We start from the raw sequence: 19,487 nt of genomic DNA, 5'->3' as shown, positions 1-19,487 counted from the left end.
TTTTTATGTTACAGGTAGTCCTCAACTTACAACAGTTCATTTAGGGACCATTCAAAGTTACAACAGCACTGGAAAAAGTGACTTGTTTTTCACACTTATGACCATTGCAGCATCCCTCGGGTGATATGATCAAAAAGGGCGTTGGTACTTACCTGATACGCCTCTTCTCAAAGTGGGAGAGGAGTATCGCTTTTGCAGCAATTTAAATTTTTCCTTTAAGTTTCTTCAGGATCTCAGGATGAACACAGCCGTCCGTTGATGGACTGAGTCGATAACTGGGTGGAGCCTGGTGACCAAGGCGTGGCTAAAAGAGCTTATCTGACTCAGTCCAATCGAGAGAGGACAAGGTCAACTCATCCTGGATATTCCTCCCCTCACTATGGAGAATTCAGATGCTTGGCAAGTGGTTCATATTTATGATGGTCGCAGGTTCCAGGGTGGTGGTGGTCATGTGATCACCTTTGGTGACCTACTGATAAGCGAAGTCAATGGGGAAGCCAGACTCACTTAATCACAATACCCCTAGTTTACCAACTGCAGTGATTCACTTAACAACTGTGTGAAGAAAAGCCGTAAAATGGGGCAAAACTCCCTTGACAAATGTTTCACTCACTTAGCAACAGAAACTCTGTTCATAATAAATTGTGGTCACAAGTCGAGGACTACCTGTATTTATATATGTTGCTGTGAAGGTTGAACCTACCCTTCCAAGCTTGTAATCCCTTGTGGAGTAGCCAGAAGAACCCGTTTTGAATCGGAGATGTTTTGCACACACCCCTCAAAAATACACATGATGTACATATATAACACAGACTTCGCTACATGGATTGCAAATCTTACTCAGACCGATAGGAGTGATTAGCACAATTATATTCTCTGAAATATTATTTCTACAAAGAGGTTCATAAAAAGAAACTAGAAGAAAAACCAAATGAGAAACGTATTGATCAAAGTTGTATTTAATGCTAAGCAGTTAAAGAGTGGTGATCTAACATTATGGAGATAAATTGCAACCATTTTTCACAGCCACTAAGTAAGACATTTCTCATGTGTATGACAAAAAAATCATTTATGTAGTGAGGGCTGTGGGGTTTTATTTTTGTGGATAATATTTTCATAAGTTATATTTTACACCCTCCTCATCTGAGAATAATTCAAATTGATTATATTATAATTTGTATATGCAAACTATTTTATATACATGTGAATATAAAGATCCCTAAAAGTACCACGGGGACTACACCTTTCCACGCTCTGTAAAATGCATAGCTTTCTTTCATACCATTTTAAATATTTTTCTCTAAACCCAAGAAACCTTTACAGATTAAAGCTGCTTCAGTGTGAGATGTTTTAACAAAAATCAAATTAAGTAAACTTGTCATAGTTATATCGCATATTTGGCTCTTAAAACACTCTATATTCCAGTTATTATGCAACCATGGCTTCAATAGAATGCTTGAACATAAAGACCTCTTAAACATGGCTGCAACATAGGATATCTGGTAGAGAAACCAGCTGTTGGTCAGGATTACACTGAAAGCTGATGTTTTCAACCAAGGGTCTCCAAACTGGGCCACTTTAAGACTTGTAGACTTCAACTCCCATAATTCCTCAGCCAGCCATTCTGACTGGGGAATTCTGGGAATGGAAGTCAGTAAGTCTTAAAAATGGCCAAGTTTGGAAACCCCTGCTTTATACTTTCTATATTTCCAGAAGAGGGAAGATAAATTGGTTGTTATCTGAAGAAAGCCTAGACATTTTGACTTTCAACGTAGATGTGCGTAATGAAAAGAACTTATCAGGCCAATTGAGTTGTTAGGAAACATTCCCAAAGAATAAAAAATAACCCAGGACACTAAAATCCCAAAATGTTAAGTAGTTTTCGGTCTCTCCGATAGGCAATACAAGCATCAGTGCAAAATACAAGTGCCATCTTATCTTCGAACTACTGTTCACACTAGTCTACCCGTGGGCCTTACCCAGAATGCAGCTGCATACAGATACACCTCCCTCTGTTGTGTTGCTCTCAACTGTTGCTATGAGTAATATAGAGAAGATTCTAGTAATCTATTACACCAAGCAATGACCATAGCAAAACCTTGCTGAAAACCAAACCTTTGTGTTCTATAGCTTGCTCATTTACTCACCAAGAGCACTGGTACTACTAGACTACACCTAAGTGGACTACTCTCATTTTTTCCCCTTCTTTCAGCAGAAAAATGTGTAAAATGAGCACAGAGAGGCAGGTTTATCCTAGCTGGCAATAAGATTAGTAGTAACAGCTTGGCAGCTGGAGATACTTCAGGCTTCAGCAACCTTGGAGATAACTGAGTTAGTTGCAAGATGGTAATCTTAAAACTGGCCAGATTAGCATTTATTACTACCAGCCTAAGAGGGGAACAATGTTTTTAAACCAGTCTTGCATTGCCATTAACCACCCATAAAGGAAACTGCAACGCAACCGAGCAAGAAATAACTCATGGAATTACAGGGGCTTTAACAAGGGCAGAAATAAATCCTAACCATGATAACATGACTCCAGCCATAAAGAGGGGAGCTCCAGGGAGGAGAGTTGTAAAATCAAAGTACTAATTACCCAAGCTAAGAAAGAAACTGTTAAAATAATGCCATCATTTAAAAATTACGGCCCCCAAATATTTATACTGTTCCACTGGATTTACATTAAGCTATTTCTTCTTACTGAGAATGGCTAACATTATTTCCATTTCCATATCCTCCGTATTAAATATATTACAGGCTTTAAGGCTGCAATTGTCACCCCAAGCAGTATAAGGACTGCAACTGGCATTAAGAAATAGAACCACAAAGAAACTCTGCGGAAAGAACGCCTACCTATAAATGTGATTATGTCTTTCGTCAGAGGCTATTTTGGTCATTCTTGAAAACTACAAAAGAAAATGCTTTTATTTTTAGCAACGCTTCTGAGAGAACTAGGCCCATCATGAACATAACATTCAGCCCCATATAAATAAGTCACCAAGGTGTGAAAAGCAAGGGCAGTTATCTTCAATTACAGCTTACAAGCTTTCTATACTATAGTCTATGCAGTAAACAACACTGGCGGGAGGCTTACAAAATGATCACTTTTAACCAATTGCTAGCTTATAAATAGGGAATGCATATTTGGCTATAAATTAACACAGAAATAAGTCCATGTTTCAAGTGAAAAACAGGTGAAGTTTAACTGGAGAGTTGCCAAGAGCTTTAACATCAATTCGTTGGCTACCAAAATAGGCTTCAGTGGCCAGACGTTGCAAACCTTCAGCCCAGTATTTAAAAAAGAACCTTGGTATTTGGCTAAAAAAAAAGGACGACAGTGCACAGCCTAAGTCAGATGGACAAAGTGATGTAATGCTTTTCCAATGCTTATTTTCTGCATTTGAAAAGGGCACCCTTCCCTTTACGTATGCTTGCCAAGGAAAGAAACAAAACAAAACACACACAACCAAATTGCAAAAGTCCTGAACTGTAGTAAAAATATTTCAGTCACAGACTGATTAAAAATGTATAATCACTGTGCAGGTGTGAGATTTAGTGTCCATCTGCACATTTTACTTGGGTTCCTCAATTGTCCCCTTGCTGAGATCTGTCATTTTGGGATATTTTACTTTCTTCTGGTCCAGCTCATTTTGAGCCCACAGTAGTAGCTTCAATAATTTAGCCAGTTTGGGGGTTGACTCACGATTTTCATAATCTAACACAGCTTGGTTTACTTCGCTCCACACCTAGAGAGAGAGATAAGTAACTTAGATTAGTAACGTATTTCCGTGAAGCAAGGGAGTTAGTTTGAGTTTTGCCCCATTTTACAAGCTTTCTTGCCAGATTTGTTAAACGAATCACGGCAGCTGTTAAGTGAATCTGGCTTCCTCATTGACTTTGCTTGTCAGATCGCATATCCCCCACAACTCCTCTGTGAGGTGGGTTGGGTTGAGAATGTATGATTGGCCCAAAGTCACAGAGCTGGCGTTGGTACCTAAGGCAGAACTAGAACTCAGTTTCCTGGATTCTAGTCTGGCGCCTTAATCACTACACACTAATAGGTGGTTTATTTTACAACTGTATGCTGTTCGATTTGGGGCAGATACCACAAAACCTTTTATGGCAAGATTCTCTATTATTATGAGGGGTCCTGGGTGCTCTGTGAGGTTGTTTTTTGCAGACATTTCATTACCTAACTAGGTAACATCATCAGTGCTAGTCAAGTGCTTGACCAAGGACCCCTCTTATGTCATCCCTGAGCAACAAATATTCTCCTTTCTTAGAATCTCTACTATTGTTATAGTTATCTACTAGAAAAGTAGGCAGTAATTTCTTCTTTATATTCATCATTCCCAAGCATATTTACTTCACCACTCAAGTTGAATCCTCACAACTGATTACTTAAAATAATAGTTAACTGTAGGAGTTAGCACCCACGGCTCGCCTATGAAAATGAGATATTTTAGGAGATATTAAAAGGACAGAATATTCCCCCTAAAAGGGAGGCAGAAACTCAGCCACTCCACCTTTGTCAATGAGCCATTAAGGCCTGACCCAGTCTATTCTATATAACAAAGATCTACCTCCTTCAGGCAGAGCCATAACAGGAATTGCCCAAAGCCCTTTCATTACATCATCACCCAGCAACAGCTCAACCAAGCTTGGGACTCAAAAGACAGACAGCCTACAAAGTTAGCTAAGACCCCCACCCCTTGGGAGTCTGACCACCAATCAGAATACATTTCTTACACAGGAACAGGAAGCTCTAAGGTGGGGCCTAGGAGAGGGTATAAAACTCAGGTACTCTGCCCATTTTTCTTCAAGATCTTCAAGGCATGTGATCCCCTTTCCACCAGGACCTCAAACCATGTCATCCTGTCCACCATTAAAAACCATCTTTCCAAGCGGCTGCCATATTTCCAGGGTCTTTCTCCCCACTTGGAACTGAACCCAGATGGACATTTCTTCCAACATAACTAAGCAATTTAGCTGGTTGAGCAAGCACTTAAAAGGAAGCCTTAACTGACTATGAAAAAGACATAAAGCCACCTATTTCCTACAACACACTAGGAGATCAATGTAAATGCACCAGCAGTTAAGAGTCCTGCAATCTTTTAATTTTAGTTTCATAACTAGTAATTACTTTCTGTCGCTGCATCATGTTGAGCAGATCTCCAAAAGGGGATTCCTCTGGATTATCAAAAGCAAGGAGAGCCAGGGTGCGCTCCATCTCCGTCAGACACTCCCGACTCTCTTCTCCTTGTTCTGCTAACTGAGTCTGCGCAAACTCCAGAGCAGCTTCAGTTTCCCGCTGCCGAATCAGTTCAATTAAATGTTGCTGCTGCACAGATCAATGGAAAAAATAATAGGAAGTTAAACACAGTTTCTCTCCTACATTGCTAATCATCTCTGTATCGTTCCAATTTTAGTACATGTGCCGCCAAAGCGAGCACATCTCTCCTATATTGCAAGCATCATTTGAACATTTGGCCTTGATTAAACATCTTTAAATAATAATTTAAAAAAATCTAACAGTCAAAAACAAAGCTATGCAACTTAGCTTTTTAAGTTGTTCTCGTGTCAATAAAAAAAGAACGGAAATTCACTTCATGTCCTAGAGCTCTCTAATGTGATTCTATCTTTCAAAGATTGCCTTTTCAGGCTTAAGGTATTTGGAGTTTTAATGCTCAGCTAAAGAACTGCACAGGAAAGTACATTTAAATGCTTTTAAGAGTATCTACAACATGATAGATAGATAGATAGATAGATAGATAGATAGATAGATAGATAGATAGATAGATAGATAGATAGATAGATAGATAGACGCTTTATTTGTATGCCGCCCTTTTCCCTGGGGGGACTCAGGGCGGCTCACAACTCAAGGGGAGGGAGGACAAACGAGTCACAAACATAAAAACGATACATCATTAAAAACACAACAGTCATACAATTCGAGTGGGGTTGAAATCTTTAGCCCCAGGCCTGTTGGGACAGCCAGGACTTAAGGGCTACGCAAAAGGTCTGGAGGGTGGTGAGGGTATGAATCTCCACGGACATGGACAGCAAATCCTCACCAATTCCAATTTCAAATCGATTCAGATTAATGTCAAAGCCAATATGTACATAATACTGTTACGGGATTGGAACATCTAGAGCAGGGATGTCAAACTGGCGGCCCATGGGCCGAATGGGTAACATACAGGCACGCCCACCTCAGCTCCATGAATGGGGAAAATGTTGCAAAATGTCACATGACGGCAATGTGATGCGGCAAGTTTGACACCCATCATCTAGACAGTTTAGAATTTAGAATTTAGAATTTTATTAACATTTATAGGCCGCCCTTTTCCCTGAGGGGACTCAGGGCGGCTCACATAAAATCAGGAGGGGGAATACAAACAATAACATAGACACATATAAGTAAAAATAATGAGCAACATTCATTCATCATTCGGGAGGGGCGGCTATCTTTGTCCCCAGGCCTGTCGGGCTAGCCAGGTCTTAAGGGCTATGTGGAAGGCCTGGACGGTGGTGAGAGTACGAATCTCCACGGGGAGCTTGTTCCAAAGGGTCGGAGCAACCACTGAAAAGGCCCTCCTCCTTGTAGTTGCCAGCCGGCACTGGCTGGCCGATGGAATTCGGAGGAGGCCCCAGGCCCACTGTTCACGTTTTATCTACTACAAGTATATTCCCAAAGGGCATTCAAAATGTCTATCCTACACATTAAAATAAATTAAATTAAATTATTGTAGTCCTTAAATAACCAATAAATTTATTAGATACATTAGCTATAATCCCTGCTTCTTTAAATCTGTTATCTTACCTGCAAATGGAAGTAAAGGTACCGGTTTGTGTCTAATAACTCTGGATGAAGGCTATTGATCAGTGCAATGGCTTCCTGAATCTGACCTTTGAGGATCATCTCCCGAATTTTTATTCTTTCATCCAGGGTCTCTAGATCAACACTAGGTTCAATTCCAGATTCCATTCGAAACTTCTCAGCAGCCTCTTTAAAACCTTCTGAAATGGAATGGAAGAAGAAACTGGTTATGAAAGGGGGGGGGGAAAGTCATCTACGAGGTTTTTGGCATTGAATGACATTTGGTGTTTTTGTTTTTACAATAAAAAGGGAGCTGAAATTTCCAACTGCAAAAATAAAAGGGCAAAAAAGATTAAAAGATCTAATTCTCTTATTAAAGCCACTTCTCAAAACTAACTTCCTCAGTGGCCAATTCTTGAAGTTAATAAAAACTTTCTGAAAAAATTAGTAGCTATGTAGGACTCCTTGTTTCTTCCTTTTCCTCTTTTTTCTACTTGTCCTTTTGCCCATAAGCTTGTAGGAACAGACTATATTGTTAAAACTTAAGAAACTTTTTCACATTTTATATAATAACATGGCACATAATTACAGGTTGTGGAGTGGGTAGCAGCTGTGTTTTTGGTCTTCGCCAGACTCTTCTAGTAGAGAGCCATCAATGAATATAAACACGTGCTGGAAACGTTCTTAAATACCATCCCCAAATTAAGAGGCAATCATAAATCTAGTGATTGTTACCTGTAACAAGATAGTTCATAATTAAGCGATTCATGTCAGCTCTTTGGATGTGTAAATTATTGAGTTTTTCCATCCACTCATCTTTTGTAATTTCATCGGGTTTTTCTGCATAACTCATTTTTGTCCTTCACTAGAAAGAGAGGATGAGATTTTTATCTATCTGAGTGCTGAAACACAACCTTGGTTAGATGAAACAATAACAATTTAAATTTGAACCCCAAATTTACCAGCTCTCAGTACAAGAGATTTTGCATGTAGTAGTCCACAATTTCATGAAACAATGTTATTTTGCAGAAGATATGCTTTGCAATATTTGCAGAACCACAGGTACTTCATTACTCAAGTGATGTAAATTGTGGTGCTGACATACTTTTTGAATGATGGACACACAACCCCAATAGTCAATTACAATGAGATTTCATTATACCTAATCATTTAGCATTAGTAAAAAAAAAAAGTGGTATCAAAAAGTAAAAGTTTAATTTGCAGTCATAAGATTAAATGCAGCTGTCTGATGAAAGACTTGCTTTTTCTAGTGGACCTCTCTGCTGTCAAATGGAAATTCAATAAGCATGCTAGATTACATGAATCTATCATTTTGATTAACAACTTCTTCAAATTCCTCTTTATTTTCGGCTAGCAAGCTGCTGTCACTTGCCACTCTCAAGATGATTATGTTCTAGCTGCCTATTTGGACTCGAGCTGTCACTTTATCCAAACTTATCATTCTTCTATTCCTTGAATAAGCTGAAGAGATGATATGGAAACAATATGCATCCTTGGCTTTCCTATTCCGTACCTCTTTGTTTCTCCAGGGTCAGTCCTTACAATGGCTTCTTGCTCATAATAATGAGCCCTCAGAAGAATATATTCAGAGTGTTCTGCTATATACCCATTAACCTAGATTCTGGTACGTTTAACACAAAAGCCTTGCTGTAGTCAATAATGCAAAAGAAAATCCCACTTTCTGTCTTTGTATTCCATCTTAGGTTACCTATCTGACCTTGTAGCCTACTGCCTTTTCTAAAAGTTGCTTCTCCTTATGGCTCTACTCTGTAAGATTTTAAGTAATATTTTGACTTGTGTGAGGAATTAGAATTAGAATTAGAATTGATTTTATTTGTAGGCCGCCCTTTTCCCTGAGGGGACTCAGGGCGGCTCACAGAAACCAGGGAAGGGGAAATACAGCACTAAGACGACAACACATAATAAAATAATAAGCAACATGCATACAACATTCGGGCGGGGTAATGGTCCTTATCCCCAGGCCTGACGGGCGAGCCAGTTCTTCAAGGCTATGCGGAAGGCCTGGACGGTGGAGAGGGTACGAATCTCTACGGGGAGCTCGTTCCAAAGGGTCGGGGCCGCTGCTGAGAAGGCCCTCCTCCTTGTAGTTGCCAGCCGACACTGGCTGGCCGATGGAATACGGAGGAGGCCTAACCTATGAGATCTTATAGGTCGTAGGGAGGTAATTGGCAGAAGGCGGTCTCTCAAGTATCCAGATCCACTGCCATGTAGGGCTTTATGGGTGATCAGTAGCACCTTGAAGCGCATCCGGAGATCGACAGGTAGCCAGCGCAGCTCGCGGAGGATAGGTGTAATGCGGGTGAATCGGGGTGCACCCGCGATCACTCGCGCGGCTGCGTTCTGCACTAGCTGAAGTCGCCGGATGCACCTCAAGGGCAGCCCCATGTAGAGCACGTTGCAGTATTCCAGCCTAGAAATCACGAGGGCCCGAGTGACTGTTGTGAGGGCCTCCCGGTTCAGGTAGGGTCGCAACTGGCGCACCAGGCGTACCTGGGCGAATGCCCCCCTGGTCACAGCCGCTATATGATGATCGAATGACAGCTGTGGATCCAGGAGGACTCCCAAGTTGCGAACCCTCTCTGAGGGGTGTAAAATTTGACCCCCCAGCCTGAGTGTTGGATTAATGGCCAAATTTTTGGGAGGGAAACACAACAGCCACTCGGTCTTTTCTGGGTTGAGCACAAGCTTGTTAATCCTCATCCAGTCCATGACGGCTTCAAGTCCCCGGTCCATCACGTCAACCGCTTCATTGATTTGGCACGGGGCGGACAGATACAATTGAGTATCGTCCGCGTATTGATGGTATCTAATCCCGTGCCTACGGATGATCTCTCCCAGCGGTTTCATGTAAATGTTAAATAGTAGGGGGGATAAGACCGAACCCTGCGGCACCCCATATTTCAGGGGCCTTGGGGACGATCTCTGCCCTCCCACTAACACCGACTGCGACCTGTCCGAGAGGTAGGAGGAGAACCACCGTAACACGGTGCCTCCCACTCCCACCTCCCGCAGTCTTCGCAGAAGGATACCATGGTCGATGGCCTGGTTTGACAATCTACACATTGCCTTATATATATATTTTGTTTGGTGTAGGCATATTTTCCAACCTCTAGGCCATATAATATTTGTTGACACAGAACCGTTAGCAATTTAACCTGCCTTTCACCCTTAACTTTAAACAACAAGCATTTCAGCAACACCTAGGATTTTACAGCTGGTCCACTGCATTTTGCACTTTGTTTTCTATTGCAGTCAGCTGTTGTGTACAGTCCCTCTAAGTGTTTTTGTTTTTCTATAAGCCACAAGGAGCTGGCTCTTCCCTCAGGCATGGGATTATGGTGTGAATGTTTGGCAAATATAGAATGAAATTGTTTGGTGGAAGCCTTGTTATACAGGGCACCACAGGGCATTGTTGTTATGTATTGCTTTTTAAAATCTTAGTTTGTTTTACTGATCCTGCTTATGGGGCCACCCTGGATTGTTGTATATAAGATGCATGCCTGTATTTTTTTTAAATGAAACAATTCTGTACCTATAATGTATCTTCCCATCAGTTATAAATTTTCTTGCAATTTCTCTGTTCTTAAAACCATCTTACACTTTTGCACTATATTCTCCTACTTGCTGACAATCTTGACTGAGGTATATAGAGCCTTGTTCAGACATGATTGCTTGAAGCTGAAAATGCTACATTTACATAATTTATAAATTTATATAATTTAACGAAGCTTCTTTGTTTTCTTGTCTGTTATAATTTCTTCTAAAAGCCACTTGGATCTTTTGTTGTTACAAATTTGGGGATTATTCTCCCACTTCGATTTCCATAACATCTCTTATCGCTCTCCACATCTTTTATCTCTCTTCATTGTTCAAGTTTCTTTCATATATAAGGTAAGCATACTGGATGTGTATGAAGTAATATTTTCACTGTATATCTTCCAGAACAAATCTTGCTGCCATACCTACTCTTTAATTTACTATGTTTCTATAAATTATACAGATAAAATGCCAACTTTTATTCTGTTTCTGAAAATGTCTTATTCCATTGCACTTCTTCCTCCTGTGTTTGTTACCTATGTGATCAAGCCAATTACAGTCATGGGCCCTCAGTGCCATTCATGCACACAATCTGCATTTCTGAAACTTGAAGCAAGCATCAGCAATAAATACTTCTCTTTATAAAACTTTTTTCTAATACCTGCATTCCATTCACCCAATAAAAATATTGTACTGTATTGTTAAGACTGTACAGTTTTTAGCCCTATTTGCTGAAGAATTTGTCAATATTTTCTACCTCAAATGAACGTGGAAATCATGATATTCACTGTAAAACCACAAATTCTACTCTATGTGGATAGTCACTTGTCTGAAATAGTAGGGTCTCCTGCTTGAGCAGGGGTTGGACTAGAAGAACTCCAAGGTCCCTTCTAGCGCTATTCTGATTGATTGATCTGCTGATAAGTTATATATACTTAAGCAATGTTTTTTTGAGTAATATTGCTATCTATTCCTTTACATAATCTCATATATTAATCTGATTTAAAGTGACCTATTTCATAACCTAAGATCATATATTCCTAAAAATATGCAATTTAATATACATTTCTGATGCAACAATTTCAAGTTCTCTTATTCTATACTTCAATCTTATACACACTTGTAAAACAAAAAATTCCTCTTTCAATATAAGTACTACCAATGGGCAGGATTCCTTATGACTTAGGTCTCCTTCAGAGTTACTATCACTCTTGAAAAGACACTAAGGTATCTTCTGATATGGGGTTTATCAAATGGTTACCTAAAGCTGTCTTCAAATTTCAGACATGTCCAGAAAGTTTACTTGGTAATAATTCCAGAAAGGAGTACAGAAATGAACTTCAGGGTTGAACTGTAGAATCCTTTTTGACACCTTACCTAGAGTGTACTGTAGTATTTTAAACCACTAGAATGGTCTGTTGGCCCTAAAATGATCACACTAGCTAGCACATAAAGTTCCCTGCAAAAATCTTTCCAGCCATAGCTGCCACTCACTCTTTCATTAGGAGTCATGAATCAAAAGGTTTCCCAAATTGTGTACTAGTTTGGTCTGGGGAAATAGAACTCAATTGAGAACTAAAGATGGTGTGCCCAATGCCTGAATCAAAGTCACTTTATCTTGCTAGGGTTGATTCCGTTTCTCCCCCCAGGCAGACACTAAAAACCTCCAGGTACTAGGTCAGCACCGCAGCAGCATCACATGGATTCCGATAATAACTGCCTCCATAACACCATAAGCCATTATGGATGTTCATATAGATTGTGCATACTCCTGTACATGTTAGGGCGAAGTGGAAACTACTGAGCCCTAAGGAATTCCAGAAAGTAGGAGCCATGGGTTTGACCTGCCTTTCCCTATCACCACTGACTGGAATGGGCTGCAGAGAAGGAAGAACTATTGCAAAACAGCTTTGCATACTCAAATACTAAACTGGTCCAAAGAATAATGATCAGTGGTGCAGGAAGTAATCAAAGAGATGAACAGTCAGGAGAACTGCACCACCCTTATTCTACCAGAAATCATCCACAAATGTAATCAATGCTGCCTCAGTAGAATATCCCTGCCTAAAAGAGTGACTCAGAATGGTCCAGATAATGTGTTTCTTTTATACACCTCTTGAGTTGAGCCCAACCATCTTCTCAATACTCTTCCCCTGCAGCCCCAAATGAAGTTGGGGACTGGGCAGAAATTGTGCAGTATTATTGCATCCACTGAATGTATTTTGATGGGTGTACCATCAGCTCTTTCACTATGCCTTTGTTCAAGAACGAATTTGCTACTACTCAAATTCAATTACAGCTGGCCTTTCCAGCTAGAAGGGTTATGAATTTTACATACAGCAGGCAATGCTAACAGCACTGAGAACCTGTCCATTTCCTTAAGATTCACAGGCTCTAACAGTTTAATCAGGGAGTTATATTTATAACTTATTATATTATATTTATTTGCTTTCCAACACAATAAATGCCATAACTTACCAACAATATTGTTCATTTCCCCAAATATATGGACAAACAGAAGTGGCAAGATGGGGATTTCAAATCCTTTCAGGATAAATTTAAGATAACAATTCACTAATATAGGAATATTGAAGGCAGATAAAAAAATACTGAATGACCATTCATCAAAATATGTAATTCTATCTGAAATTATTTAAACATGAATAAAGGCAAAGTAGAAGCTCTGGAGTGTTTACTCCAGTAATTCTTATACCATAAAGTATAATAATAGTCATCTATCTTGTTGGAGTCTTATCTTTGAGCAGCAGTTGAAAAGATAGGAAATGCTGACTATCTAAAATACATGTACTGCTGTGAAATAGCAGAGGACAATTTTGATTTTCTGGTTCACAGCTCATCTCTTAACAATCTCTAAGCACGCAGTAATCAAGCAAATTGCCATGACGTAAATATGCCCCAAGTTTATCTGCATACTCAGAATCTCTTGTTCTCTTCTCTTTAAAAGAGATATATACTGCTATAACTAAAACTACTTTTTAAACTGCCCCAGCTTGAAAAAAATGACTTGAAGAATGGCAAAGGAAGCTTAAGTGAAAAATGAATTTTTTACTTTAGAAAGTGAAGCTCAAGAACTTACTAGAATTACAAACAATGTTAGCTCTAGAACTTTAGCTAACTTTTTCTCAAATAGCTTGAACTAACAGAGTTCACCAACATAAGCATTTCTGTAGTTTTTGTAGCAACAATAAGAAAGTGACTTATCATTGCCTTTTTTGACAATTGTTAATTTTACTTCCACATTCAGCCTACAACCCTGGCATTTCTTGATGGTCTCCCATCCCTCCCTCAGGTCCAACTCTGCTTTTCTTCTTTGCTGAGGCAAGATCAGTCAGGTGTTGCCACCTGCTGAGTCACGATAATCATGATTTGTACTTAAATAGCTCTACAAAAAGAACATCCATGAGTTAGTGGAAATGGCCCTAACAATAATCTTCAAGTAAAAGAAAAGTTGAGTGGTGGACATCTAATTGGAACCAAAGAAATGGGAAATCTTAGAAACATATTGTGCCACCCCAGAGTTGTCTTGTAGGATGAAATAAAAAAAATAATAAAAAAATACCCACCATCTTTACAAGACTCTACCATTATTTATGGCATAAATTTGTTTGCAATTTTAATTGTTAGACTGAGAGCTTGGTGTCTCCCATAAATCCTACATAAGTCATTTACTTCCAGGAAGTTCCAAAATGACTTATTATATTCTATGAACGACCAAGACAACACCCAGCCAACAGCCATCTTTCAGAAAGGGAAGAAACTTAATCTAATTACAGTTTAATCAACTCCCAACTACAATTGGGTCCAAAATTTAGAAATCTGTTAAATGAGTTTGGCCCCGCTTTACAACTTTCCTTGCCACAGTTAAGAGAATCGCCGCTGTTGTTAAATTCATAACATGGTCATTAAGTGAATCTGGTTTCCCCGTTGATTTTGTCGGAGGGGTCGCTGAGGTGATCATGTGACCCTAAGACACTGCAACCGTCATAAATGTGAGTCAGTTGCATCCGAATGTAAATTACGTGGCCGTGGGGGAATGCTGCAACTGTCTTTAAGTGTGAAAACAGTCATAAGTCACTTTTTTCAGTGCCATTGTTAACTTTAAAATGTCACCAAATGGACTGTTGTTAAAGACTACCTATATCTCTTGAAGGACCTAGTATTTGGGGAGGAAGGAATACAGCATAACAATGTTGGAAGGGACCTTGGAGGTCTTCTAGTTCAGAGGACACCAACTGGTGGTCCACGAGAAAATTTTGGTGGTCCGCAGAAAAATTATTAGCATTTTTATATTACACTAAATACTATTTACCATTTAAAAATGTATATTAGTGGTCCGCGGGATTTAAAATTATGAATTTAGGGGTCCCTGAGGTCTGAAAGGTTGGTGACCCCTGTTCTACTCTAGTACAAGCACCTGCCCAAGCAGGAGACCCTATCCTATTTCAAACAAGGAATTGCTGTTAAGTGAATCTGTTTTCCGCAGAATAGGAATGGATTTCCAGAGGAAAAAATGCAGACTACAGGAACCATTTGCACCACTCAGGTGATCCTGAGGACACAGATAAACTTCCACGGGCTTGAAGGACCCTCTTAAAAGGATGCAAATGACCAGCTCTCTGCCAGGAATAATCCTCCTTCCATTCGCTACCATCCAGTCAGAGTTGAAGAAGCGAAGTGTCTTCAAAAGAAAAGAAGGCAAGAAAGTCCAATTGCCTCCTGAAAAAAGCGCCTTTGGGACTCTCCTTCCTTCCAACCCCCTGCTCAAGCAGGAATCCCTATACCCTGAATGGTCACTAAACGAACTGTTGTAAGTCGAGGCACTACCTGTATAAGGCCGGAAACTAGCACCTGGTGTTAGGTATCTGGGTGACAGACATAATACTATCCATTTTCCCTCTTAAGTTTGGCCGAGTTTCGCTTAGGAAGGCAGACTCTCTTCCTCTCGGGGTCGAAAAAGGCGGCGAGCCCCAATTTTGGGGCGCTCGGAGTTCGGTCCCCGAGGCTTAAAGGCCTAAGCACCCTTTCCTCGGGACGCCCTTCCTACACTCCTCCCAGGGGCAGCTTTAACCCGTCGCGGGGAGAAGAGCGGGAGGAGGCGGGCGGGAAAGGCGCCTCGAGAAGCGGCGTCGCTTGAGCGGGGTTGCCGGGAGAGTGCGTGGAGAAGGTAGGCCGGGCGGGCGGCCGCCAAGCGCTCTGGGCCTCTGGGGGCTTCCTGTCTCCCTCAGGCCCAGGAGGGGGGCGGGCCGTTCCGCGCGGCCCAGCGAGCCTCTGACAGGCGCCGAGCGGGCCCCAAGATGGCTCCTCTTCCCCTCAGCCGTCGCCGCGGCTCCCACGCCGGAATGAACCTTTCCGCGGCCGCCATTTCCGCCATTCACTCACCCACCGAAGCGAGCGGGCTACTCAGCCGCCTCGTCCTCCGCCTCCGCCACCGGGACCTCGACGCCAGCCAGCCAGGCCCCCTTCACCCGCTCCGCCCCCCCTCCCTCTCTCTCTCTTTTTTTTCTCGCCCGCGCGCTCTCACCTCGTCAGGCCGCGCCTCTCGCGAGAACACCGCCGCCAATCGTGCCGCCGCGCCGAGCCTCGGAAAGGTCGCGGTGCGTTTGTGTGTGGGGGGAAAGTGGTGGTGGGGAGAAGGGCATAGAGATGTGAATGAAGGAAAGGGACCGGAAGTGCGAGGTCAGAAGCGCCGGAGAGGGGGAAAAAGAGGAAATGGTTGTTGCCCGGAGGAACGCGAGGACGGAGCGAGTGGTTTGGAATCTACGAGAGGGTGGCGCCTTCCGTAGCCTCGGCCCGGAGCAAGAACTCTTAAATCCGTACTTTGTTCCCTCTGAGCGACCCTTCATGTGGTTGGTGTCTGGTTCCTGAAGTTGACACACTCTAATCACAGTTTGTTTAATGGTGGTTGACACACCCTGAATCACAGTTTAATGGTGGTTGACACTGAATCACAGTTTGTTTCATGGTGGTTGACACACCCTGAATCACAGTTTAATGGTGGTTGACACTGAATCACAGTTTGTTTCATGGTCGACACACTGAATCACGGTTTATTTAATGGTGGTTGACGTACAGAATCACAGTTTAAGGGTTGACACTGAATCAGTATATTTAATGGTTGACACACTGAATCACAGTTAATGGTGGTTGGCACATTTACTGTTCACCGTTTATTTACTGATGTTTAATACACTGAATCACAGTTTATTTAATGCTTGACATTGAATCACTGTTTAATGGTGGTTGACAATCACTTTAATGGTTGACATACTCTGAATCTATTTAATGGTGGTTGACACACTGAATCACTGTTTAATGGTGGTTGACAATCACTGTTTAATAGTTGACATACTCTGAATCTGTTTAATGGTCGTTGACATACTCTAAATCACTGATGGTGGTTGACACACTGAATCTGTTTAATGGTGATTGACCATGAATCATTATTTAATGGTGGTTGACACACTAAATCACAATTTGTTTAATGGTTGACACTGAATCATATTGTATGATAGTTGACATATAGAATCACTGTTTAATGGTGGTTGGCTAACTCTGTTTAATGGTTTAATGGTTGTTGACACTGAATCACAGTTTGTTTAATGATAGTTTACTCTGTGAACTACAGTGGGGTGGCTATTTATTAATTTAAAAGATTTATACAGCTGCCCAACTCAGTGATATGAAACATTCAAAACATTGAAACGTGAAAGCTGGCTGGGTGACTTTGGCCCAATCACCAGGAGACAGTGAGTTCCAGTCCCACTTAAGCAGGAAAGATGCTAGGTGACCCTGGGCCAGGCCCACCCACTCTCTCAGCCCAATCCACCTCACAAGGTTGTTGTTGGGAAAATAGAGGAATAAGAGGAAGAAGTGTTGGATATGTTTGCTGCCTTGAGTTACGAAGTAATAAAGGTAGGATAACAATTTAGTAAGTAAAATAAATACAAATCTACAGATTAAGCCCCCTCCCCTTGTTGTATCCTAAGCCACAAACAGGCAAACTGTATTTTACTTCTGGGGCTAATTCAGCCTGTACTAAAACAGTTTTTCCTTATCTGATGACTGTTTTTCATTACCTCTCCATTACTCCCAACACCAGAGTAAAGATGTAGTTGTGGCAACTGTTTTTTCCTTAGGATGTAAATAGCAGGGGTATCAAACTCGAGGCCCGTGGGCCAGATGTGTCACATGCTGGCAACGCCCACCCGTTTTAGTGAAGGAGAAAAAAGTTGTGATATGTCACATGACAAAAACGTGACGCCGTGAGTTTGACACCCCTGATGTAGAGTATTTTAGAGATTCTGGTATCTTTCATTGTTTCTTTAGACAGCCTGTACTAAATTTTTTGTTGAAACATTTATTAATTGTCCAAACTGTACTTTTTAGGGTTTGTAATACATAAAACTTTTAAGTTCTAGTTTACAACTATGCTGGCTGAGTTTATCAAATTCAGTAAGCTCCAAGCAAACCAATTCTCTTTGTTGCAGCGAAATGACTGAATCCAGCCCATGATGGTGAGATTTTAATTGTGGCCACTTGAAATAATGTTATATTGTGACTAGATATCCCTCTGTTTAAAAGAAAATTCTTTTTTTAACATCTACATGCTGAGGGAAGGGAGCACACTGTCCTTAAGTAAATCGACTGCCGCCTCTAATCTTTAAACAATCTATTCACCCATTCTGAATCTCTTACCATTTAAATCCCAGTGATGCATGCAACTCCAATGGTCTTTGCAAGTAAAAGAATCATTGTTGGATATCAGAAACACCAACCAGAACAGAAAAGATATTTCTCAAATAAACAAAATCACCCAGAGTTTCCCCCCTGAAAGCCTTTATAGTCATTGTACATCATGTAAACGACGCGGGGGCTCAGTGGCTAAGACACTGAACTTGTCAATCAGAAAGGTCAGCAATTCAGCGGTTCAAATCCCTAGCGCCACGTAACGGAGTGAGCTCCCGTTACTCGTCCCAGCTTCTGCCAATTAGCAGTTTGAAAGCATGTAAAAATGCAAGTAGAAAAATAGGAACCACCTTTGGGTGGGAATGGAACAGCGTTCCATGTGCCTTCAGCATTTAGTCATGCCGGCCACATGACCACGGAGACGTCTTCGGACAGCGTTGGCTCTTCGGCTTTGAAACGGAGATGAGCACCGCCCCCTAGAGTCGAGAACAACAAGCACATATGTGCGAGGGGAACCTTTACCTTTACATCATGTATATGAAATTGGTTTAGCCTCTACTGGTGCAGTCCATGCAAGAATACAACACAACATGAATAATATAAAGAATAACCCTTATACAAGTAGTTAGGGAAAAAACTAGTCATACGTTTCCATATGTACGTCATATTCTGTGCAATATGAATATTACTCTGGTGTATGATCTTATATCATGGTATATACATATTACACACTATACTGGCACCAGTGAGGGACCCTTGAAAATAATACAGCTCGTTAGATGCATGGTAGTCTATGCTAAAATCTTGGGTGGCAGATGTTGTAATCAACACATAAGTATAAGTATACTCTTTATTGTCATTGTACTTAAATACAATGAAATTGGTTCATGCAGCATCTTTCAGAGAGGTGAAGGAAGTTGAATAAATAAATAGTCATATTCCATATGTATTAGGTTTGGTCAGACTGTCCAACATACTTCATCAGTCAAATTCCAGTCAGCTGGAAAACCCTGCTCACCTAATGATTTGCAGAGGATTCTGGTGACTGCAACAGCATTATGTTAGGGGTATTTAATTGGGGGAGACTAATCCGAATTTTTAAAATAGTAATCCTTTTACGTATTGCTTTTTGGGTTAGGATAAGAATGCTCAACCTTTGGAATCTATCAGCCTTAGGTCTGCCCTAGAGGTATCTAGAACGTAATTCCAAATTGTAGTTTTAATATATTATTGAATACATAAGGAAATACGTTACATCACTAGGGAGTGATCAGTTATTAAATGCCCTCGTGTTGGGTGTGACTTTTCCTAACTACGTATCCTTCATTTCAACCCATCCCTGGTACCAATGTGCAGCTTTTAAAAAGGCAGTCTAATGACC

General features: G+C 41.0%; 1 protein-coding gene and 1 pseudogene across 4 annotated transcripts; both read right to left on the bottom strand.

Moving 5' to 3' along the window:
• Positions 1-943: 943 nt before the first annotated feature.
• GID8 (GID complex subunit 8 homolog) lies at positions 944-16,009 on the bottom strand. Of its 4 annotated transcripts, none has more exons than XM_014065609.2 (5): positions 15,942-16,009; positions 7,556-7,685; positions 6,824-7,020; positions 5,144-5,341; positions 944-3,746 (listed from the first exon to the last, which is right to left on the bottom strand). In XM_014065609.2, exons 2-5 carry the CDS (start codon positions 7,671-7,673, stop codon positions 3,573-3,575), a joined length of 687 nt encoding a protein of 228 aa, XP_013921084.1. In that variant the 5' UTR covers positions 7,674-7,685; positions 15,942-16,009; the 3' UTR covers positions 944-3,572. The 4 variants fall into 4 exon arrangements, with proteins under 4 accessions (XP_013921084.1, XP_087576706.1, XP_013921082.1 ...); XM_087720580.1 differs by lacking the exon at positions 15,942-16,009 and adding an exon at positions 15,800-15,909 and having other exon boundaries at positions 6,824-7,017; XM_014065607.2 differs by lacking the exon at positions 15,942-16,009 and adding an exon at positions 15,800-15,907.
• Positions 5,359-5,453, bottom strand: LOC148044756 (U6 spliceosomal RNA; annotated as a pseudogene).
• Positions 16,010-19,487: the final 3,478 nt, after the last annotated feature.

This window comes from Thamnophis sirtalis, unplaced genomic scaffold, assembly GCF_051295495.1.
Source record: "Thamnophis sirtalis isolate CommonGarterSnake01/CBP01778 unplaced genomic scaffold, rThaSir2_p1.2 scaffold_7, whole genome shotgun sequence".
In the NCBI taxonomy this organism is placed as follows: domain Eukaryota; kingdom Metazoa; phylum Chordata; class Lepidosauria; order Squamata; family Natricidae; genus Thamnophis; species Thamnophis sirtalis.
The sequence above is the reverse complement of the archived record's forward strand: the minus strand, read 5'-3'. Positions and strand labels throughout refer to the sequence as shown.

Coding starts and splice junctions, on each gene's coding strand:
- GID8 (XM_014065609.2), bottom strand. CDS start 7,673: ATGAGTTATGCAGAAAAACCCGATGAAATTACAAAAGATGAGTGGATG. Junction 5,342..6,823: donor ACCTTTACTTCCATTTGCAG/GTAAGATAACAG, acceptor TGATCTGTGCAG/CAGCAACATTTAATTGAACT. Junction 3,747..5,143: donor ACATGATGCAGCGACAGAAA/GTAATTACTAGT, acceptor CTCTCTCTCTAG/GTGTGGAGCGAAGTAAACCA.